This window comes from Oncorhynchus keta, chromosome 18 (genome assembly GCF_023373465.1).
Source record: "Oncorhynchus keta strain PuntledgeMale-10-30-2019 chromosome 18, Oket_V2, whole genome shotgun sequence".
NCBI lineage: Eukaryota > Metazoa > Chordata > Actinopteri > Salmoniformes > Salmonidae > Oncorhynchus > Oncorhynchus keta.
In genome coordinates this window covers 55,634,505-55,659,946 of record NC_068438.1, presented here as the reverse complement: position 1 = coordinate 55,659,946, position 25,442 = coordinate 55,634,505, and the positions used below count along the sequence as shown (strand labels likewise).

General features: G+C 39.6%; 1 protein-coding gene across 2 annotated transcripts in view; it reads right to left on the bottom strand.

Moving 5' to 3' along the window:
- Positions 1-25,442, bottom strand: part of pgr (progesterone receptor) — a 64,066-nt gene that overhangs the window by 12,538 nt on the left and 26,086 nt on the right. For both annotated transcript variants that reach the window (XR_008069050.1, XM_052468728.1), the window contains exons 4-5: positions 24,664-24,890; positions 24,324-24,444 (exon numbers count right to left, since the gene is read on the bottom strand). Coding sequence is in view for 1 of the 2 variants with exons in the window: in XM_052468728.1 (XP_052324688.1) it covers positions 24,324-24,444; positions 24,664-24,890 (348 nt within the window). In the remaining variant the exon portion in view is untranslated. The remainder of the gene's footprint in view (positions 1-24,323; positions 24,445-24,663; positions 24,891-25,442) is intronic.

Here is a 25,442-nt window from a genome sequence, read left to right as displayed (position 1 = left end):
CAATGTGGAGGCTATATACAGGGTGTTACGGTACAGAGTCAATGTGGAGGCTATATACAGGGGGTACCGGTACAGAGTCAATGTGGAGGCTATATACAGGGTGTTACGGTACAGAGTCAATGTGGAGGGGTACAGGCTAGTTGAGGTAATTTGTACATGTAGGTCCGGGTGAAGTGACTATGCATAGATTTTAAAAAACAAAGGGTAGCAGCAGTGTACAAAAGGGGTAGAAGCTGTTGAGGAGCCTTTTGGTCCTAGACTTGACGCTTCGGCACCACTTGTGTGTGGTAGCAGAGAAAACAGTCTATAACTTGACTGGTGACTGGAGTCTCTGACAATTTTAGGGCTTTCCTCTGACACCGCCTGGTATATAGGTCCTGGATGGCAGGAAGCTTGGCCCCAGTGATGTACTGGGCTGTATACACTACCCTCTGTAGCGCCAAATGGTCAGATACCGAGCAGTTGCCACACCAGGCAGTGATGCAACCGGTCAGGATGCTCTCGATGGTGCAGCTCTAAAACCTTTTGAGGATCTGGGGACCTATGCCAAAATATTTTCAGGATCCTGAGGGGGAAAAGGTTTTGTCGTGCCCTCTTCACGACTGTCTTGGTATGTTTGGATCATGATAGTTTGTTGGTCATGTGGACACCAAAGGAATTTGAAACTCTGGTGTTGGAGTGGTGTTTGGCCACTGGGGATGGTCTGTTGGTGTAGATATGTAGTTATTACAGACTCGGTCAGGAAGAGGTTGAAAATGTCAAGACACTTGACAGTTGGGCATGCTCTGAGTACACGTCCTGGTAATATGTCTGGCCCAGCTGCTTTTTGAATGTTGACCTGTTTAAAGGTTTTGTTCACATCGGCTACCGAGAGCGTTATCACACAGTCATCCAGAACAGCTGGTGCTCTCCTGCATGCTTCAGTGTTGCTTGCCTCGAAGCCAGCATAAAAGGGATTTAGCTCATCTGGTAGGCTCGTGTCACTGGGCACGAGCCTATACAGTATCTATACAGTATCTACGGTCATTCATACGTATCTGCTGTCATTTGAGTTTAAATGGTTCATTACCTTTATTCATACTTACAATATCTGCTGTCATTTTAGTTTAAATGGTTCATTACCTCTATTCATACTTATAATATCTGCTGTCATTTTAGTTTAAATGGTTCATTACCTTTATTCATACTTACAATATCTGCTGTCATTTGAGTTTAAATGGTTCATTACCTTTATTCATACTTATAATATCTACTGTCATTTGAGTTTACATGGTTCATTACCTTTATTCATACTTATAATATCTGCTGTCATTTTAGTTTAAATGGTTCATTACCTCTATTCATACTTATAATATCTGCTGTCATTTTAGTTTAAATGGTTCATTACCTTTATTCATACTTACAATATCTGCTGTCATTTGAGTTTAAATGGTTCATTACCTTTATTCATACTTATAATATCTGCTGTCATTTTAGTTTAAATGGTTCATTACCTTTATTCATACTTATAATATCTGCTGTCATTTTAGTTTAAATGGTTCATTACCTCTATTCATACTTATAATATCTGCTGTCATTTGAGTTTAAATGGTTCATTACCTTTATTCATACTTATCGTCTGTCATTTGAGTTGAGATGGTTTATTATGTAAATAACGTCTTATCACGTTATTAACAAGAACAAGTTGTTCTGCTCCATTTGAAGTACATCAAGTGATGCGTCTCAGAGTGTGAATGTAGTAACCTAGTGACTTAGTCACCCTAGTAACAGTCATACACAGTTGTAGACATATCACTACTGGTAGACATAATGGTAGCTATATCACTACAGGTCAACATAATGGTAGATATATCACTACTGGTCAACCATAATGGTAGATATATCACTACTGGTAGACATAATGGTAGATATATCACTACTGGTAGACATAATGGTAGCTATATCACTACAGGTCAACATAATGGTAGATATATCACTACTGGTCAACCATAATGGTAGATATATCACTACTGGTCAACCATAATGGTAGATATATCACTACAGGTCAACATAATGGTAGATATATCACTACTGGTCAACCATAATGGTAGATATATCACTACTGGTCAACCATAATGGTAGCTATATCACTACAGGTCAACATAATGGTAGATATATAACTGCTGGTCTACCATAATGGTAGATATATCACTACTGGTCAACATAATGGTAGCTATATCTCCGGACAACCATAATGGTAGATATATCACTATATAACTGCTGGTCTACCATAATGGTAGATATATCACTATATAACTGCTGGTCTACCATAATGGTAGATATATCACTATATAACTGCTGGTCTACCATAATGGTAGACATATCACTACTGGTAGACATAATGGTAGCTATATCTCCGGACAACCATAATGGTAGATATATCACTATATAACTGCTGGTCTACCATAATGGTAGATATATCACTACTGGTCAATATAATGGTAGATATATCACTACTGGTAGACATAATGGTAGCTATATCTCCGGACAACCATAATGGTAGACATATCACTACTGGTAGACATAATGGTAGCTATATCTCCGGACAACCATAATGGTAGATATATCACTATATAACTGCTGGTCTACCATAATGGTAGATATATCACTACTGGTCAACCATAATGGTAGATATATCACTACCATAATGGTAGATATATCACTACTGGTAGACATAATGGTAGCTATATCTCCGGACAACCATAATGGTAGATATATCACTATATAACTGCTGGTCTACCATAATGGTAGATATATCACTACTGGTCAACCATAATGGTAGATATATCACTACTGGTAGACATAATGGTAGATATATCACTACTGGTCAACATAATGGTAGATATATCACTATATAACTGCTGGTCTACCATAATGGTAGATATATCACTACTGGTCAACCATAATGGTAGATATATCACTACTGGTAGACATAATGGTAGATATATCACTACTGGTCAACATAATGGTAGATATATCACTACTGGTCAACATAATGGTAGATATAGCACTATATCACTACTGGTCAACCATAATGCTAGATATATCACTATATCACTACTGGTCAACCATAATGGTAGATATATCACTACTGGTAGACATAATGGTAGACATATCACTACTGGTCAACATAATGGTAGATATATCACTACTGGTAGACATAATGGTAGATATATCACTACTGGTCAACATAATGGTAGCTATATCTACGGTCAACCATAATGGTAGATATATCACTACTGGTCAACATAATGGTAAATATATCACTACTGGTCAATATAATGGTAGATATATCACTATATGACTGCTGGTCTACCATAATGGTAGATATACCACTACTGGTCAACATACTGGTAGATATATCAATAATGGTCAAACATAATGGTAGATATATCACTACTGGTCAACATAATGGTAGATATATCACTACTGGTCAACCATAATGGTAGATATATCACTACTGGTCAACATAATGTTAGATATATCACTACTGGTCAACCATAATGGTAGATATATCACTACTGGTCAATATAATGGTAGATATATCACTACTGGTCAACCATAATGGTAGATATATCTCCGGACAACAATAATGGTAGATATATCACTACTGGTCAACATAATGGTAGATATATCACCACTGGTCAACCATAATGGTAGATATATCACTACTGGTAGACATAATGGTAGCTATATCTCCGGACAACCATAATGGTAGATGTATCACTACAGGTCAACATAATGGTAGATATATCACTACTGGTCAACCATAATGGTAGCTATATCTCCGGACAACCATAATGGTAGATATATCACTACTGGTCAACATAATGGTAGATATATCACTACTGGTCAACATAATGGTAGCTATATCACTACTGGTCAACCATAATGGTAGATATATCACTATATAACTGCTGGTCTACCATAATGGTAGATATATCACTACTGGTCAACCATAATGGTAGATATATCACTACTGGTCAATATAATGGTAGATATATCACTACTGGTAGACATAATGGTAGCTATATCTCCGGACAACCATAATGGTAGATATATCACTATATAACTGCTGGTCTACCATAATGGTAGATATATCACTACTGGTCAACCATAATGGTAGATATATCACTACTGGTCAATATAATGGTAGATATATCACTACTGGTAGACATAATGGTAGCTATATCTCCGGACAACCATAATGGTAGATATATCACTATATAACTGCTGGTCTACCATAATGGTAGATATATCACTATATAACTGCTGGTCTACCAAAATGGTAGATATATCACTACTGGTCAACCATAATGGTAGATATATCACTACTGGTCAATATAATGGTAGACATATCACTACTGGTAGACATAATGGTAGATTTATCACTACTGGTCAATATAATGGTAGATATATCACTACTGGTCAATATAATGGTAGATATAGCACTACTGGTCAACCATAATGGTAGATATATCTCTGGTCAACCATAATGGTGGATATATCACTATATAACTGCTGGTCTACCATAATGGTAGACATATCACTACTGGTAGACATAATGGTAGATATATCACTACTGGTCAACATAATGGTAGCTATATCTACGGACAACCATAATGGTAGATATATCACTATATAACTGCTGGTCTACCATAATGGTAGATATATCACTACTGGTCAACCATAATGGTAGATATATCACTACTGGTAGACATAATGGTAGATATATCACTACTGGTCAACATAATGGTAGATATATCACTATATAACTGCTGGTCTACCATAATGGTAGATATATCACTACTGGTCAACCATAATGGTAGATATATCACTACTGGTAGACATAATGGTAGATATATCACTACTGGTCAACATAATGGTAGATATATCACTACTGGTCAACATAATGGTAGATATAGCACTATATCACTACTGGTCAACCATAATGCTAGATATATCACTATATCACTACTGGTCAACCATAATGGTAGATATATCACTACTGGTAGACATAATGGTAGACATATCACTACTGGTCAACATAATGGTAGATATATCACTACTGGTAGACATAATGGTAGATATATCACTACTGGTCAACATAATGGTAGCTATATCTACGGTCAACCATAATGGTAGATATATCACTACTGGTCAACATAATGGTAAATATATCACTACTGGTCAATATAATGGTAGATATATCACTATATGACTGCTGGTCTACCATAATGGTAGATATACCACTACTGGTCAACATACTGGTAGATATATCAATAATGGTCAAACATAATGGTAGATATATCACTACTGGTCAACATAATGGTAGATATATCACTACTGGTCAACCATAATGGTAGATATATCACTACTGGTCAACATAATGGTAGATATATCACTACTGGTTAACATAATGGTAGATATATCACTACTGGTCAACCATAATGGTAGATATATCACTACCGGTCAACCATAATGGTAGATATATCACTACTGGTCAACCATAATGGTAGATATATCACTACTGGTCAACCATAATGGTAGATATATCACTACTGGTCAACCATAATGGTAGATATATCACTACTGGTAGACATAATGGTAGATATATCACTACTGGTCAACCATAATGGTAGATATATCACTACTGGTCAACCATAATGGTAGATATATCACTACTGGTCAACCATAATGGTAGATATATCACTACTGGTCAACCATAATGGTAGATATATCACTATATAACTGCTGGTCAACCATAATGGTAGATATATCACTACTGGTCAACCATAATGGTAGATATATCACTACTGGTCAACCATAATGGTAGATATATCACTACTGGTCAACCATAATGGTAGATATATATATGATCAACCATAGTGGTAGATATATCTCTGGTCAACCATAATGGTAGATATATATCTGATCAACCATAATGGTAGATATATCTCTGGTCAACCATAATGGTAGATATATATTTGATCAACCATAATGGTAGATATATCTCTGGTCAACCATAATGGTAGATATATATCTGATCAACCATAATGGTAGATATATATCTGATCAACCATAGTGGTAGATATATCTCTGATCATAATGGTAGATATATCTCTGATCAACCATAATGGTAGATATATCTCTGATCAACCATAGTGGTAGATATATCACTGGTCAACCATAGTGGTAGATATATCTCTGGTCAACCATAGTGGTAGATATATCTCTGGTCAACCATAGTGGTAGATATATCTCTGATCAACCATAGTGGTAGATATATCTCTGGTCAACCATAGTGGTAGATATATCTCTGATCAACCATAGTGGTAGATATATCTCTGATCAACCATAGTGGTAGATATATCTCTGATCATAATGGTAGATATATCTCTGATCATAGTGGTAGATATATCTCTGGTCAACCATAGTGGTAGATATATCTCTGGTCAACCATAGTGGTAGATATATCTCTGGTCAACCATAGTGGTAGATATATCTCTGATCAACCATAGTGGTAGATATATCTCTGATCAACCATAGTGGTAGATATATCTCTGATCATAATGGTAGATATATCTCTGATCATAGTGGTAGATATATCTCTGGTCAACCATAGTGGTAGATATATCTCTGGTCAACCATAGTGGTAGATATATCTCTGGTCAACCATAGTGGTAGATATATCTCTGGTCAACCATAGTGGTAGATATATCTCTGGTCAACCATAGTGGTAGATATTTCTCTGATCAACCATAGTGGTAGATATATCTCTGGTCAACCATAGTGGTAGATATATCTCTGGTCAACCATAAATTATTTTCTCCTTATGGGACTTGCCTTCCCTACCTGTCAAATCATTACCTCTCCTTATAAGACTGGCCTTCCCTTCCTGTCAAATCATTACCTCTCCTTATGGGAACTGGCCTTCCCTTCCTGTCAAATCATTACCTCTCCTTATAAGACTGGCCTTCCCTTCCTGTCAAATCATTACATCTCCTTATGGGAACTAGCCCTCCCTTCCTGTCAAATCATTACCTCTCCTTATAAGACTGGCCTTCCCTTCCTGTTAAATCATTACCTCTCCTTATGGGAACTAGCCTTCCCTTCCTGTTAAATCATTACCTCTCCTTATGGGAACTAGCCTTCCCTTCCTGTCAAATCATTACCTCTCCTTATAAGACTGGCCTTCCCTTCCTGTCAAATCATTACCTCTCCTTATGGGAACTAGCCTTCCCTTCCTGTTAAATCGTTACCTCTCCTTATGGGAACTAGCCTTCCCTTCCTGTTAAATCATTACCTCTCCTTATGGGAACTAGCCTTCCCTTCCTGTCAAATCATTACCTCTCCTTATGGGAACTAGCCTTCCCTTCCTGTCAAATCATTACCTCTCCTTCTATATGACATGACATACAGTATGGATTCTACATGACATTTAGTTATAAAGGGTGTTTAGGAGGTTACCTGTAGTTATAAAGGGTGTTTAGGAAGTTACCTGTAGTTATAAAGGATGTTTAAGAGGTTACCAGTAGTGATAAAGGGTGTTTAGTTATAAAGGGTGTTTAGGAGGTTACCAGTAGTTATAAAGGGGTGTTTAGGAGATTACCTGTAGTTATAAAGGGTGTTTAGGAGGTTACCAGTAGTGATAAAGGGTGTTTAGTTATAAAGGGTGTTTAGGAGGTTACCAGTAGTGATGAAGGGTGTTTAGGAGGTTACCAGTAGTGATAAAGGGGTGTTTCGGAGGTTACCAGTAGTGATAAAGGGTGTTTAGGAGGTTACCAGTAGTGATAAAGGGGTGTTTAGTTATAAAGGGTGTTTAGGAGGTTACCCGTAATTATAAAGGGTGTTTAGGAGGTTACCAGTAGTGATAAAGGGTGGTTACCAGTAGTGATAAAGGGTGTTTAGGAGGTTACCAGTAGTGATAAAGGGTGTTTAGGAGGTTACCAGTAGTGATAAAGGGTGTTTAGGAGGTTACCAGTAGTGATAAAGGGTGTTTAGGAGGTTACCAGTAGTGATAAAGGGTGTTTAGGAGGTTACCAGTAGTTATAAAGGGTGTTTAGGAGGTTACCAGTAGTGATAAAGGGTGTTTAAGAGGTTACCAGTAGTGATAAAGGGTGTTTAGGAGGTTACCAGTAGTGATAAAGGGTGTTTAGGAGGTGTTAGGAGGTTACCAGTAGTGATAAAGGGTGTTTAGGAGGTTACCAGTAGTGATAAAGGGGTGTTTAGGAGGGTGTTTAAGGAGGTTACCAGTAGTGATAAAGGGTGTTTAGGAGGTTACCAGTAGTGATAAAGGGTGTTTAGGAGGTTACCAGTAGTGATAAAGGGTGTTTAGGAGGTTACCAGTAGTGATAAAGGGTGTTTAGGAGGTTACCAGTAGTTTTAAAGGGTGTTTAGGAGGTTACCAGTAGTGATAAAGGGTGTTTAGGAGGTTACCAGTAGTGATAAAGGGTGTTTAGGAGGTTACCAGTAGTTATAAAGGGTGTTTAGGAGGTTACCAGTAGTGATAAAGGGTGTTTAGGAGGTTACCAGTAGTTATAAAGGGTGTTTAGGAGGTTACCAGTAGTGATAAAGGGTGTTTAGGAGGTTACCAGTAGTGATAAAGGGTGTTTAGGAGGTTACCAATAGTTATAAAGGGTGTTTAGGAGAACACCAGTAGTTATAAAGGGTGTTTAGGAGAACACCAGTAGTTATAAAGGGCGTTTAGGAGGTTACCAGTAATTATAAAGGGTGTTTAGGAGGTTACCAATAGTTATAAAGGGTGTTTAGGAGAACACCAGTAGTTATAAAGGGCGTTTAGGAGGTTACCAGTAATTATAAAGGGTGTTTAGGAGGTTACCAGTAGTGATAAAGGGTGTTTAGTTATAAAGGGTGTTTAGGAGAACACCAGTAGTGATAAAGGGTGTTTAGGAGAACACCAGTAGTTATAAAGGGTGTTTAGGAGGTTACCAGTAGTGATAAAGGGTGTTTAGGAGGTTACCAGTAGTTATAAAGGGTGTTTAGGAGGTTACCAGTAGTTATAAAGGGTGTTTAGGAGGTTACCAGTAGTTATAAAGGGTGTTTAGGAGGTCACCAGTAGTGATAAAGGGGTGTTTAGGAGGTTACCAGTAGTGATAAAGGGTGTTTAGGAGGTTACCAGTAGTGATAAGGGTGTTTAGTTATAAAGGAGGTTACCAGTAGTGATAAAGGGTGTTTAGGAGGTTACCAGTAGTTATAAAGGGTGTTTAGGAGGTTACCAGTAGTTATAAAGGGTGTTTAGGAGGTTACCAGTAGTGATAAAGGGTGTTTAGGAGGTTACCAGTAGTGATAAAGGGTGTTTAGGAAGTTACCTGTAGTTATAAAGGGTGTTTAGGAGGTTACCAGTAGTGATAAAGGATGTTTAAGAGGTTACCAGTAATTATAAAGGGTGTTTAGGAGGTTACCAGTAGTGATAAAGGGTGTTTAGGAGGTTACCAGTAGTGATAAAGGGTGTTTAGTTATAAAGGGTGTTTAGGAGGTTACCAGTAGTGATGAAGGGTGTTTAGGAGGTTACCAGTAGTGATAAAGGGGTGTTTCGGAGGTTACCAGTAGTGATAAAGGGTGTTTAGGAAGTTACCTGTAGTTATAAAGGGTGTTTAGGAGGTTACCAGTAGTGATAAAGGATGTTTAAGAGGTTACCAGTAATTATAAAGGGTGTTTAGGAGGTTACCAGTAGTGATAAAGGGTGTTTAGTTATAAAGGGTGTTTAGGAGGTTACCAGTAGTGATAAAGGGTGTTTAGGAGGTTACTAGTAGTGATAAAGGGGTGATTCGGAGGTTACCAGTAGTGATAAAGGGTGTTTAGGAAGTTACCTGTAGTTATAAAGGGTGTTCAGGAGGTTACCAGTAGTGATGAAGGGTGTTTAGGAGGTTACCAGTAGTGATAAAGGGTGTTTAGGAAGTTACCTGTAGTTATAAAGGGTGTTCAGGAGGTTACCAGTAGTGATGAAGGGGTGTTTCGGAGGTTACAAGTAGTGATAAAGGGTGTTTAGGAGGTTACCAGTAGTGATGAAGGGGTGTTTAGGAGGTTACCAGTAGTGATAAGGGTGTTTAGGAGGTTACCAGTAGTGATAAAGGGTGTTTAGGAGGTTACCAGTAGTGATAAAGGGTGTTTAGGAGGTTACCAGTAGTGATAAAGGGTGTTTAGGAGGTTACCAGTAGTGATAAAGGGTGTTTAGGAGGTTACCAGTAGTGATAAAGGGTGTTTAGGAGGTTACCAGTAGTGATAAGGGTGTTTAGGAGGTTACCAGTAGTGATAAAGGGGTGTTTAGGAGGTTACCAGTAGTGATAAAGGGTGTTTAGGAGGTTACCAGTAGTGATAAAGGGTGTTTAGGAGGTTACCAGTAGTTATAAAGGGTGTTTAGGAGGTTACCAGTAGTGATAAAGGGTGTTTAGGAGGTTACCAGTAGTTATAAAGGGTGTTTAGGAGGTTACCAGTAGTGATAAAGGGTGTTTAGGAGGTTACCAGTAGTTATAAAGGGTGTTTAGGAGGTTACCAGTAGTGATAAAGGGTGTTTAGGAGGTTACCAGTAGTTATAAAGGGTGTTTAGGAGGTTACCAGTAGTTATAAAGGGTGTTTAGGAGGTTACCAGTAGTTATAAAGGGTGTTTAGGAGGTTACCAGTAGTTATAAAGGGTGTTTAGGAGGTTACCAGTAGTGATAAAGGGTGTTTAGGAGGTTACCAGTAGTGATAAAGGATGTTTAGTTATAAAGGGTGTTTAGGAGAACACCAGTAGTTATAAAGGGTGTTTAGGAGGTTACCAGTAATTATAAAGGGTGTTTAGGAGGTTACCAGTAGTGATAGAAAGGTGTTTAGGAGGTTACCAGTAGTTATAAGGGTGTTTAGGAGGTTACCAGTAGTGATAAAGGGTGTTTAGGAGGTTACCAGTAGTTATAAAGGGTGTTTAGGAGGTCACCAGTAGTGATAAAGGGTGTTTAGGAGGTTACCAGTAGTGATAAAGGGTGTTTAGGAGGTTACCAGTAGTTATAAAGGGTGTTTAGGAGGTTACCAGTAGTTATAAAGGGTGTTTAGGAGGTTTACCAGTAGTAGTGATAAAGGGTGTTTAGGAGGTTACCAGTAGTGATAAAGGGTGTTTTAGGAGGTTACCAGTAGTGATAAAGGGTGTTTAGGAGGTTACCAGTAGTGATAAAGGGTGTTTAGGAGGTTACCAGTAGTGATAAAGGGTGTTTAGGAGGTTACCAGTAGTTATAAAGGGTGTTTAGGAGGTTACCAGTAGTGATAAAGGTTTAAGAGGTTACCAGTTTATAAAGGGTGTTTAGGAGGTTACCAGTAGTGATAAAGGGTGTTTAGGAGGTTACCAGTAGTGATAAAGAACCAGTAGTGATAAAGGTGTTTAGGAGGTTACCAGTAGTGATAAAGGGTGTTTAGGAGGTTACCAGTAGTGATAAAGGGTGTTTAGGAGGTTACCAGTAGTTATAAAGGGTGTTTAGGAGGTTACCAGTAGTGATAAAGGGTGTTTAGTTACCAGTAGTTATAAAGTTACCAGTAGTGATAAAGGATGTTTAGGAGGTTACCAGTAGTGATAAAGGGTGTTTAGGAGGTTACCAGTAGTGATAAAGGGTGTTTAGTTAAAGGGTGTTTAGGAGGTTACCAGTAGTGATAAAGGGTGTTTAGGAGGTTACCAGTAGTGATAAAGGGTGTTTAGGAGGTTACCAGTAGTGATAAAGGGTGTTTAGGAGGTTACCAGTAGTGATAAAGGGTGTTTAGGAGGTTACCAGTAGTTATAAAGGGTGTTTAGGAGGTTACCAGTAGTGATAAAGGGTGTTTAGGAGGTTACCAGTAGTGATAAAGGGTGTTTAGGAGGTTACCAGTAATTATAAAGGGTGTTTAGGAGGTTACCAGTAGTGATAAAGGGTGTTTAGGAGGTTACCAGTAGTTATAAAGGGTATTTAGGAGGTTACCAGTAGTTATAAAGGGTGTTTAGGAGGTTACCAGTAGTTATAAAGGGTGTTTAGGAGGTTACCAGTAGTTATAAAGGGTGATTAGGAGGTCACCAGTAGTGATAAAGGATGTTTAGGAGGTTACCAGTAGTGATAAAGGGTGTTTAGGAGATTACCAGTAGTGATAAAGGGTGTTTAGTTATAAAGGGGTGTTTAGGAGGTTACCAGTAGTGATAAAGGATGTTTAAGAGGTTACCAGTAATTATAAAGGGTGTTTAGGAGGTTACCAGTAGTGATGAAGGGTGTTTAGGAGGTTACCAGTAGTGATAAAGGGGTGTTTCGGAGGTTACCAGTAGTGATAAAGGGTGTTTAGGAAGTTACCTGTAGTTATAAAGGGTGTTTAGGAGGTTACCAGTAGTGATAAAGGATGTTTAAGAGGTTACCAGTAATGATAAAGGGTGTTTAGGAGGTTACCAGTAGTGATAAAGGGTGTTTAGGAGGTTACCAGTAGTGATAAAGGATGTGTTTAAAGGAGGTTACCAGTAGTGATAAAGGGTGTTTAGGAGGTTACCAGTAGTTATAAAGGGTGTTTAGGAGGTTACCAGTAGTGATAAAGGGTGTTTAGGATATAAAGGGGTGTTTAGGAGAACACCAGTAGTTATAAAGGGTGTTTAGGAGGTTACCAGTAGTGATAAAGGGTGTTTAGGAGGTTACCAGTAGTGATAAAGGGTGTTTAGGAGGTTACCAGTAGTTATAAAGGGTGTTTAGGAGGTTACCAGTAGTGATAAAGGGTGTTTAGGAGGTTACCAGTAGTGATAAAGGGGGTGTTTAGGAGGTTACCAGTAGTGATAAAGGGTGTTTAGGAGGTTACCAGTAGTGATAAAGGGTGTTTAGGAGGTTACCAGTAGTTATAAAGGGTGTTTAGGAGGTTACCAGTAGTGATAAAGGGTGTTTAGGAGGTTACCAGTAGTTATAAAGGGTGTTTAGGAGGTTACCAGTAGTGATAAAGGGTGTTTAGGAGGTTACCAGTAGTGATAAAGGGTGTTTATTAAAAGGGTGTTTAGGAGGTTACCAGTAGTGATAAAGGATGTTTAGGTAGTGATAAAGGGTGTTTAGGAGGTTACCAGTAGTGATAAAGGGTGTTTAGGAGGTTACCAGTAGTGATAAAGGGTGTTTAGGAGGTTACCAGTAGTTATAAAGGGTGTTTAGGAGGTTACCAGTAGTGATAAAGGGTGTTTAGGAGGTTACCAGTAGTTATAAAGGGTGTTTAGGAGGTTACCAGTAGTGATAAAGGGTGTTTAGGAGGTTACCAGTAGTGATAAAGTTTAGGGGTGTTTAGGAGGTTACCAGTAGTGATAAAGGATGTTTAGGAGGTTACCAGTAGTGATAAAGGGTTTAGGAGTTTAGGAGGTTTAGTAGTGATAAAGGGTGTTTAGGAGGTTACCAGTAGTGATGAAGGGTGTTTAGGAGGTTACCAGTAGTGATAAAGGATACCAGTTATAAAGGGGTGTTTAGGAGGTTACCAGTAGTGATAAAGGGTGTTTAGGAGGTTACCAGTAGTTATAAAGGGTGTTTAGGAGGTTACCAGTAGTGATAAAGGGTGTTTAGGAGGTTACCAGTAGTGATAAAGGGTGTTTAGGAGGTTACCAGTAGTGATAAAGGGTGTTTAGGAGGTTACCAGTAGTGATAAAGGGTGTTTAGGAGGTTACCAGTAGTGATAAAGGGTGTTTAGGAGGTCACCAGTAGTGATAAAGGGTGTTTAGGAGGTTACCAGTAGTTATAAAGGGTGTTTAGGAGGTTACCAGTAGTGATAAAGGGTGTTTAGGAGGTTACCAGTAGTTATAAAGGGTGTTTAGGAGGTTACCAGTAGTGATAAAGGGTGTTTAGGAGGTTACCAGTAGTGATAAAGGGGTGTTTAGGAGGTTACCAGTAGTGATAAAGGGTGTTTAGGAGGTTACCAGTAGTGATAAAGGGTGTTTAGGAGGTTACCAGTAGTTATAAAGGGTGTTTAGGAGGTTACCAGTAGTGATAAAGGGTGTTTAGGAGGTTACCAGTAGTGATAAAGGGTGTTTAGGAGGAGACACCAGTAGTGATAAAGGGTGTTTAGGAGAACACCAGTAGTTATAAAGGGTGTTTAGGAGGTTACCAGTAGTTATAAAGGGTGTTTAGGAGGTTACCAGTAGTGATAAAGGGTGTTTAGGAGAGATTAAAGGGTGTTTAGGAGGTTACCAGTAGTTATAAAGGGTGTTTAGGAGGTTACCAGTAGTTATAAAGGGTGTTTAGGAGGTTACCAGTAGTGATAAAGGGTGTTTAGGAGGTTACCAGTAGTTATAAAGGGTGTTTAGGAGGTTACCAGTAGTGATAAAGGGTGTTTAGGAGGTTACCAATAAATAAAGGGTGTTTAGGAGGTTACCAGTAGTTATAAAGGGTGTTTAGGAGAACCAGTAGTTATAAAGGGTGTTTAGGAGGTTACCAGTAGTGATAAAGGGTGTTTAGGAGGTTACCAGTAGTTATAAAGGGTGTTTAGGAGGTTACCAGTAGTGATAAGGTGTGTTTAGGAGAACACCAGTAGTGATAAAGGGTGTTTAGGAGGTTACCAGTAGTTATAAAGGGTGTTTAGGAGGTTACCAGTAGTTATAAAGGGTGTTTAGGAGGTTACCAGTAGTTATAAAGGGTGTTTAGGAGGTTTTAGGAGGTTACCAGTAGTTATAAAGGGTGTTTAGGAGGTTACCAGTAGTTATAAAGGGTGTTTAGGAGGTTACCAGTAGTGATAAAGGATGTTTAGGAGGTTACCAGTAGTTATAAAGGGTGTTTAGGAGGTTACCAGTAGTGATAAAGGGGTGTTTAGGAGGTTACCAGTAGTGATAAAGGATGTTTAGTTACCAGTAGGATAAAGGGTGTTTAGGAGGTTACCAGTAGTGATAAAGGGTGTTTAGGAGGTTACCAGTAGTGATAAAGGGTGTTTAGGAGGTTACCAGTAGTTATAAAGGGTGTTTAGGAGGTTACCAGTAGTGATAAAGGGTAGTTATAAAGGGTGTTTAGGAGGTTACCAGTAGTGATAAGGGTGTTTAGGAGGTTACCAGTAGTGATAAAGGGTGTTTAGGAGGTTACCAGTAGTGATAAAGGGTGTTTAGGAGGTTACCAGTAGTGATAAAGGATGTTTAGATAAAGGGTGTTTAGGAGGTTACCAGTAGTGATAAGGATGTTTAGGAGGTTACCAGTAGTGATAAAGGGTGTTTAGGAGGTTACCAGTAGTGATAAAGGGTGTTTAGTTATAAAGGGTGTTTAGGAGGTTACCAGTAGTGATAAAGGGTGTTTAGGAGGTTACCAGTAGTGATAAAGGGTGTTTAGGAGGTTACCAGTAGTGATAAAGGGTGTTTAGGAGGTTACCATTAGTGATAAAGGGTGTTTAGGAGGTTACCAGTAGTGATAAAGGGTGTTTAGGAGGTTACCAGTAGTTATAAAGGGTGTTTAGGAGGTTACCAGTAGTGATAAAGGGTGTTTAGGAGGTTACCAGTAGTGATAAAGGGTGTTTAGGAGGTTACCAGTAGTGATAAAGGGTGTTTAGGAGGTTACCAGTAGTGATAAAGGGTGTTTAGAGAACACCAGTAGTGATAAAGGGTGTTTAGGAGGTTACCAGTAGTGATAAAGGGTTTTAGGAGGAACCACCAGTTATAAAGGGTGTTTAGGAGGTTACCAGTAGTGATAAAGGGTGTTTAGGAGGTTACCAGTAGTTATAAAGGGTGTTTAGGAGGTTACCAGTAGTGATAAAGGGTGTTTAGTTATAAAGGAGGAGAACACCAGTAGTTATAAAGGGTGTTTAGGAGGTTACCAGTAGTTATAAAGGGTGTTTAGGAGAACACCAGTAGTGATAAAGGGTGTTTAGGAGGTTACCAGTAGTTATAAAGGGTGTTTAGGAGGTTACCAGTAGTGATAAAGGGTGTTTAGGAGATTACCAGTAATTATAAAGGGTGTTTAGGAGGTTACCAGTAGTGATGAAGGGTGTTTAGGAGGTTACCAGTAGTTATAAAGGGTGTTTAGGAGGTTACCAGTAGTTATAAAGGGTGTTTAGGAGGTTACCAGTAGTTATAAAGGGTGTTTAGGAGGTTACCAGTAGTGATAAAGGGTGTGTTTGAGGAGGTTACCAGTAGTGATAAAGGGTGTTTAGGAGGTTACCAGTAGTGATAAAGGGTGTTTAGGAGGTTACCAGTAGTGATAAAGGATGTTTAGTTATAAAGGGGTGTTTAGGAGGTTACCAGTAGTGATAAAGGATGTTTAAGAGGTTACCAGTAATTATAAAGGGTGTTTAGGAGGTTACCAGTAGTGATAAAGGGTGTTTAGTTATAAAGGGTGTTTAGGAGGTTACCAGTAGTGATGAAGGGTGTTTAGGAGGTTACCAGTAGTGATAAAGGGGTGTTTCGGAGGTTACCAGTAGTGATAAAGGGTGTTTAGGAGGTTACCATTAGTGATAAAGGGGTGTTTCGGAAGGTTACCAGTAGTGATAAAGGGTGTTTAGGAAGTTACCTGTAGTTATAAAGGGTGTTTAGGAGGTTACCAGTAGTGATAAAGGATGTTTAAGAGGTTACCAGTAATTATAAAGGGTGTTTAGGAGGTTACCAGTAGTGATAAAGGGTGTTTAGGAGGTTACCAGTAGTGATAAAGGGGTGTTTCGGAGGTTACCAGTAGTGATAAAGGGTGTTTAGGAGGTTACCAGTAGTGATAAAGGGTGTTTAGGAAGTTACCTGTAGTTATAAAGGGTGTTTAGGAGGTTACCAGTAGTGATAAAGGATGTTTAAGAGGTTACCAGTAATTATAAAGGGTGTTTAGGAGGTTACCAGTAGTGATAAAGGGTGTTTAGTTATAAAGGGTGTTTAGGAGGTTACCAGTAGTGATGAAGGGTGTTTAGGAGGTTACCAGTAGTGATAAAGGGGTGATTCGGAGGTTACCAGTAGTGATAAAGGGTGTTTAGGAGGTTACCAGTAGTGATAAAGGGTGTTTAGGAAGTTACCTGTAGTTATAAAGGGTGTTCAGGAGGTTACCAGTAGTGATGAAGGGTGTTTAGGAGGTTACCAGTAGTGATAAAGGGGTGTTTCGGAGGTTACAAGTAGTGATAAAGGGTGTTTAGGAGGTTACCAGTAGTGATGAAGGGGTGTTTAGGAGGTTACCAGTAGTTTTAAAGGGTGTTTAGGAGGTCACCAGTAGTGATAAAGGGGTGTTTAGGAGGTCACCAGTAGTTATAAAGGGTGTTTAGGAGGTTACCAGTAATTATAAAGGGTGTTTAGGAGGTTACCAGTAGTGATAAAGGGTGTTTAGGAGGTTACCAGTAGTGATGAAGGGTGTTTAGGAGGTCACCAGTAGTGATAAAGGGGTGTTTAGGAGGTTACCAGTAGTGATAAAGGGTGTTTAGGAGGTTACCAATAGTTATAAAGGGTGTTTAGGAGAACACCAGTAGTTATAAAGGGTGTTTAGGAGAACACCAGTAGTTATAAAGGGCGTTTAGGAGGTTACCAGTAATTATAAAGGGTGTTTAGGAGGTTACCAGTAGTGATAAAGGGTGTTTAGTTATAAAGGGTGTTTAGGAGAACACCAGTAGTTATAAAGGGTGTTTAGGAGGTTACCAGTAGTTATAAAGGGTGTTTAGGAGAACACCAGTAGTGATAAAGGGTGTTTAGGAGGTTACCAGTAGTTATAAAGGGTGTTTAGGAGGTTACCAGTAGTGATAAAGGGTGTTTAGGAGATTACCAGTAGTTATAAAGGGTGTTTAGGAGGTTACCAGTAGTGATGAAGGGTGTTTAGGAGGTTACCAGTAGTTATAAAGGGGTGTTTAGGAGGTTACCAGTAGTTATAAAGGGTGTTTAGGAGGTTACCAGTAGTTATAAAGGGTGTTTAGGAGGTTACCAGTAGTGATAAAGGGTGTTTAGGAGGTTACCAGTAGTGATAAAGGGTGTTTAGGAGGTTACCAGTAGTGATAAAGGATGTTTAGTTATAAAGGGGTGTTTAGGAGGTTACCAGTAGTGATAAAGGATGTTTAAGAGGTTACCAGTAATTATAAAGGGTGTTTAGGAGGTTACCAGTAGTGATAAAGGGTGTTTAGTTATAAAGGGTGTTTAGGAGGTTACCAGTAGTGATGAAGGGTGTTTAGGAGGTTACCAGTAGTGATAAAGGGGTGTTTCGGAGGTTACCAGTAGTGATAAAGGGTGTTTAGGAGGTTACCATTAGTGATAAAGGGGTGTTTCGGAGGTTACCAGTAGTGATAAAGGGTGTTTAGGAAGTTACCTGTAGTTATAAAGGGTGTTTAGGAGGTTACCAGTAGTGATAAAGGATGTTTAAGAGGTTACCAGTAATTATAAAGGGTGTTTAGGAGGTTACCAGTAGTGATAAAGGGTGTTTAGTTATAAAGGGTGTTTAGGAGGTTACCAGTAGTGATGAAGGGTGTTTAGGAGGTTACCAGTAGTGATAAAGGGGTGTTTCGGAGGTTACCAGTAGTGATAAAGGGTGATTAGGAGGTTACCAGTAGTGATAAAGGGTGTTTAGGAGGTTACCAGTAGTGATAAAGGGTGTTTAGGAGGTTACCAGTAGTGATAAAGGGTGTTTAGGAGGTTACCAGTAGTTATAAAGGGTGTTCAGGAGGTTACCAGTAGTGATGAAGGGTGTTTAGGAGGTTACCAGTAGTGATAAAGGGGTGTTTCGGAGGTTACAAGTAGTGATAAAGGGTGTTTAGGAGGTTACCAGTAGTGATGAAGGGTGTTTAGGAGGTTACCAGTAGTGATGAAGGGTGTTTAGGAGGTTACCAGTAGTGATAAAGGGGTGTTTAGGAGGTCACCAGTAGTTATAAAGGGTGTTTAGGAGGTTACCAGTAGTTATAAAGGGTGTTTAGGAGGTTACCAGTAGTGATAAAGGGTGTTTAGGAGGTTACCAGTAGTGATGAAGGGTGTTTAGGAGGTCACCAGTAGTGATAAAGGGGTGTTTAGGAGGTTACCAGTAGTGATAAAGGGTGTTTAGGAGGTTACCAGTAGTTATAAAGGGTGTTTAGGAGAACACCAGTAGTTATAAAGGGTGTTTAGGAGAACACCAGTAGTTATAAAGGGTGTTTAGGAGGTTACCAGTAATTATAAAGGGTGTTTAGGAGAACACCAGTAGTTATAAAGGGCGTTTAGGACGTTACCAGTAATTATAAAGGGTGTTTAGGAGGTTACCAGTAGTGATAAAGGGTGTTTAGTTATAAAGGGTGTTTAGGAGAACACCAGTAGTTATAAAGGGTGTTTAGGAGGTTACCAGTAGTTATAAAGGGTGTTTAGGAGGTCACCAGTAGTGATAAAGGATGTTTAGGAGGTTACCAGTAGTGATAAAGGGTGTTTAGGAGGTTACCAGTAGTGATAAAGGGTGTTTAGGAGGTTACCAGTAGTGATAAAGGATGTTTAGTTATAAAGGGGTGTTTAGGAGGTTACCAGTAGTGATAAAGGATGTTTAAGAGGTTACCAGTAATTATAAAGGGTGTTTAGGAGGTTACCAGTAGTGATAAAGGGTGTTTAGTTATAAAGGGTGTTTAGGAGGTTACCAGTAGTGATGAAGGGTGTTTAGGAGGTTACCAGTAGTTATAAAGGGTGATTAGGAGGTCACCAGTAGTGATAAAGGATGTTTAGGAGGTTACCAGTAGTGATAAAGGGTGTTTAGGAGGTTACCAGTAGTGATAAAGGGTGTTTAGGAGGTTACCAGTAGTGATAAAGGATGTTTAGTTATAAAGGGGTGTTTAGGAGGTTACCAGTAGTGATAAAGGATGTTTAGTTATAAAGGGTGTTTAGGAGGTTACCAGTAGTGATGAAGGGTGTTTAGGAGGTTACCATTAGTGATAAAGGGGTGTTTCGGAGGTTACCAGTAGTGATAAAGGGTGTTTAGGAGGTTACCAGTAGTGATAAAGGGTGTTTAGGAGGTTACCAGTAGTGATAAAGGATGTTTAGTTATAAAGGGGTGTTTAGGAGGTTACCAGTAGTGATAAAGGATGTTTAGTTATAAAGGGTGTTTAGGAGGTTACCAGTAGTGCTGAAGGGTGTTTAGTTATAAAGGGTGTTTAGGAGGTTACCAGTAGTGATGAAGGGTGTTTAGTTATAAAGGGTGTTTAGGAGGTTACCAGTAGTGATAAAGGGTGTTTAGTTATAAAGGGTGTTTAGGAGGTTACCAGTAGTGATGAAGGGTGTTTAGGAGGTTACCAGTAATTATAAAGGGTGTTTAGGAGGTTACCAGTAGTGATAAAGGGTGTTTAGTTATAAAGGGTGTTTAGGAGGTTACCAGTAGTGATGAAGGGTGTTTAGGAGGTTACCAGTAGTGATAAAGGGGTGTTTCGGAGGTTACCAGTAGTGATAAAGGGTGTTTAGGAGGTTACCAGTAGTGATAAAGGGGTGTTTAGTTATAAAGGATGTTTAAGAGGTTACCAGTAATTATAAAGGGTGTTTAGGAGGTTACCAGTAGTGATAAAGGGTGTTTAGTTATAAAGGGTGTTTAGGAGGTTACCAGTAGTGATGAAGGGTGTTTAGGAGGTTACCAGTAGTGATAAAGGGGTGATTCGGAGGTTACCAGTAGTGATAAAGGGTGTTTAGGAAGTTACCTGTAGTTATAAAGGATGTTTAGGAGGTTACCAGTAGTGATAAAGGGTGTTTAGGAAGTTACCTGTAGTTATAAAGGGTGTTCAGGAGGTTACCAGTAGTGATGAAGGGTGTTTAGGATGTTACCAGTAGTGATAAAGGGGTGTTTCGGAGGTTACAAGTAGTGATAAAGGGTGTTTAGGAGGTTACCAGTAGTGATGAAGGGTGTTTAGGAGGTTACCAGTAGTTTTAAAGGGTGTTTAGGAGGTTACCAGTAGTGATAAAGGGTGTTTAGGAGGTTACCTGTAGTTATAAAGGGTGTTTAGGAGGTTACCAGTAGTGATAAAGGGTGTTTAGGAGGTTACCTGTAGTTATAAAGGGTGTTCAGGAGGTTACCAGTAGTGATGAAGGGTGTTTAGGAGGTTACCAGTAGTGATGAAGGGTGTTTAGGAGGTTACCAGTAGTGATAAAGGGGTGATTCTGGGTTACCAGTAGTGATAAAGGGTGTTTAGGAGGTTACCTGTAGTGATAAAGGTGTTTAGGAAGTTACCTGTAGTTATAAAGGATGTTTAGGAGGTTACCAGTAGTGATAAAGGGTGTTTAGGAAGTTACCTGTAGTTATAAAGGGTGTTCAGGAGGTTACCAGTAGTGATGAAGGGTGTTTAGGAGGTTACCAGTAGTGATAAAGGGTGTTTAGGAGGTTACCAGTAGTGATAAAGGGTGTTTAGGAGGTTACCAGTAGTGATGAAGGGTGTTTAGGAGGTTACCAGTAGTGATGAAGGGGTGTTTAGGAGGTTACCAGTAGTTTTAAAGGGTGTTTAGGAGGTCACCAGTAGTGATAAAGGGGTGTTTAGGAGGTCACCAGTAGTTATAAAGGGTGTTTAGGAGGTTACCAGTAATTATAAAGGGTGTTTAGGAGGTTACCAGTAGTGATAAAGGGTGTTTAGGAGGTTACCAGTAGTGATGAAGGGTGTTTAGGAGGTCACCAGTAGTGATAAAGGGGTGTTTAGGAGGTTACCAGTAGTTATAAAGGGTGTTTAGGAGAACACCAGTAGTTATAAAGGGTGTTTAGGAGGTTACCAGTAATTATAAAGGGTGTTTAGGAGGTTACCAGTAGTGATAAAGGGTGTTTAGTTATAAAGGGTGTTTAGGAGGTTACCAGTAGTGATGAAGGGTGTTTAGGAGGTTACCAGTAGTGATAAAGGGGTGTTTCGGAGGTTACCAGTAGTGATAAAGGGTGTTTAGGAAGTTACCTGTAGTTATAAAGGGTGTTTAGGAGGTTACCAGTAGTGATAAAGGATGTTTAAGAGGTTACCAGTAATTATAAAGGGTGTTTAGGAGGTTACCAGTAGTGATAAAGGGTGTTTAGTTATAAAGGGTGTTTAGGAGGTTACCAGTAGTGATGAAGGGTGTTTAGGAGGTTACCAGTAGTGATGAAGGGTGTTTAGGAGGTTACCAGTAGTGATAAAGGGTGATTAGGAGGTTACCAGTAGTGATAAAGGGTGTTTAGGAGAGTTACCTGTAGTTATAAAGGTTGTTTAGGAGGTTACCAGTAGTGATAAAGGGTGTTTAGGAAGTTACCTGTAGTTATAAAGGGTGTTCAGGAGGTTACCAGTAGTGATGAAGGGTGTTTAGGAGGTTACCAGTAGTGATAAAGGGTGTTTAGGAGGTTACAAGTAGTGATAAAGGGTGTTTAGGAGGTTACCAGTAGTGATGAAGGGGTGTTTAGGAGGTTACCAGTAGTTTTAAAGGGTGTTTAGGAGGTTACCAGTAGTGATAAAGGGGTGTTTAGGAGGTCACCAGTAGTTATAAAGGGTGTTTAGGAGGTTACCAGTAATTATAAAGGGTGTTTAGGAGGTTACCAGTAGTGATAAAGGGTGTTTAGGAGGTTACCAATAGTTATAAAGGGTGTTTAGGAGAACACCAGTAGTTATAAAGGGTGTTTAGGAGAACACCAGTAGTTATAAAGGGCGTTTAGGAGGTTACCAGTAATTATAAAGGGTGTTTAGGAGGTTACCAGTAGTGATAAAGGGTGTTTAGTTATAAAGGGTGTTTAGGAGAACACCAGTAGTGATAAAGGGTGTTTAGGAGAACACCAGTAGTTATAAAGGGTGTTTAGGAGGTTACCAGTAGTTATAAAGGGTGTTTAGGAGGTTACCAGTAGTGATAAAGGGTGTTTAGTTATAAAGGGTGTTTAGGAGAACACCAGTAGTTATAAAGGGTGTTTAGGAGGTTACCAGTAGTTATAAAGGGTGTTTAGGAGAACACCAGTAGTGATAAAGGGTGTTTAGGAGGTTACCAGTAGTTATAAAGGATGTTTAGGAGGTTACCAGTAGTGATAAAGGGGTGTTTAGGAGATTACCAGTAATTATAAAGGGGTGTTTAGGAGGTTACCAGTAGTGATGAAGGGTGTTTAGGAGGTTACCAGTAGTTATAAAGGGTGTTTAGGAGGTTACCAGTAGTTATAAAGGGTGTTTAGGAGGTTACCAGTAGTTATAAAGGGTGATTAGGAGGTCACCAGTAGTGATAAAGGATGTTTAGGAGGTTACCAGTAGTGATAAAGGGTGTTTAGGAGGTTACCAGTAGTTATAAAGGGTGTTTAGGAGGTTACCAGTAGTGATAAAGGATGTTTAGTTATAAAGGGGTGTTTAGGAGGTTACCAGTAGTGATAAAGGGGTGTTTAGGAGGTTACCAGTAATTATAAAGGGTGTGAAAAGAGAAGAAATGATTGGTCGTACTTTCCACATGGTCTCCCTGGCTGTATCTCTGCCTGCCAGCGTTTGGGAGTGAGACCTTCACTGACCTTCGGTGTGGTGACCATGGAGACCATGGTGAGTGTGTTGGCCCTGAGGAGGCCTAGCCGATAGGGCTCTCGTCTAAAGTAGTGCACTATATAAGGCATAGTGTGCCATAGGGCTCTGGTCTAAACTAGTGCACTGTATAGAGAATAGGGTGCCATAGGGCTCTGGTCTAAAGTGGTGCACTATATAGGGCATAGTGTGCCATAGGGCTCTGGTCTATAGTAGTGCACTATCTAGAAAATAGGGTGCCAAAGGGCTCTGGTCTAAAGTGGTGCACTATATAGGACATAGTGTGCCATAGGGCTCTGGTCTATAGTAGTGCACTATCTAGATAATAGTGTGCCATAGGGCTCTGGTCTATAGTAGTGCACTATCTAGAGAATAGGGTGCCATAGGGCTCCGGTCTAAAAACTAGTGCACTATATAGGGCATCGTGTGTTATTTGGGAAGCAAACATAGACTTATATCATAAGTCAACCCTGAATAGAGTTATTCTGTTACCTGGCAGACCTGGCCAAGGCGACTGCATGCTACTACTGCTGTCTGTAATGTGGTACAGGTTGACTCCAGTAAAGGAACTCACATGGACCAATCCTAACTTGGATCCGCATGGGGGAAAACCTTCCATTTTACATCAGTTTAATGAAGTGTGAACGGGGTTAAACGTGTGCAGATGTCAGGGGTGGCAGGGTAGCCTAGTGGTTAGAGTGTTGGACTAGTGTGACAAGGTACAAATCTGTCGTTCGGCCCCTGAACAGGCAGTTAACCCACTGTTCCCAGGCCGTCATTGAAAATAAGAATTTGTTCTTAACTGACTTGCCTAGTTAAATAAAGGTAAAATAAATAAAATAAATAAATAGCATATCAAACCAGTTTACCTTCTTCCTGCTGTTACTGGATCACCAGATGAATCACAGTCTGTCTTCTCAGGACATTCTCAGACATTGATAAACCACACACACATCATTACACTGTTTTATTACCTGGCAGGGACTTGGACCACCGGACGATCCACAACAGCTGTCTATCGCACAGTCTGTTGAGACTGTTGAGGAGGAGGTGTGGCATGTCAGGCTGGGAGTTGTCATAGCCAGAGTACACCACCTGGTAGATGGACAGAGGAGTACATGATTGATCCCTGAATGTGGATCCATTGTCAGCAGCAGGACAATACAAAGCAAAAGGTGATGAATATGAGACCTAAACTTGTCCTTCAGTCATATTTTCCCTTAGTCTCTTATTGACTTCAATGCATGACTAAGTTACAATTAGATTTAGGTGGAGGTTAGGATTCCCCCCCTAAATCAGAAACTCCGACCCCACCTCAGGCTCAATGCTCTCCAGAATGCTGATGATCTGAGGGGAGAGCTGCAGCTCGTTGAGACCAGGCATGCAGGGTAGAGAGGCCAGGGTCTGACCATCCCCCAGGGCTGACAAGGGCCCCTGGAACATCAAGGCTGGGGCCAGACCATCTCCCAGGGCTGATAAGGCCCCCTGGAACATCAAGGCTGGACCTGCCTTCAGGGCCCCAAAACGCTTCAGCTTCCGCCCTGTGACAATAATTACCACAAGGGTCAGTGAAAACATGTGAAGAGTACAGGGAACACTTGTTATTCACATACTGTATGTAGACATTGGTACGGGGCTGAATGAAATGAAGACCGGGTTCAACATCTATGAAATGCTTCATTAAAGATGTGATTATGTCGGCTGACATAAGATATTCTGTCTGAGGCCAAAGTTAAAAGATATTTAAAAAAAAAAATGTTTTTAAAGAATATTGTTTTCAGGTTTAGTTTGTCTGGATAAAATAAAAAGGCTACTAAATAATTACTGTAATGCATTTATTTTTCTGTAAGTTGTAATTTTGGATGACTGGTACGGCCTTGAACGGTTGACTGATTAACAACCCGTAATATAACACCTCCTCCTCAATAACCCATGACACATAAAATGTTTCAAATAAAAGGTCAGACAAAGGCTATTACAAGAGCACTTTAGTTTTTGAATAAACTGTTTTTACCATACAGATGTAGGATCTTAATTTGAGCCAAATTTGCTACGGCAGGAAGATAATCCTGCAGCAACAGGAAATGTGCATT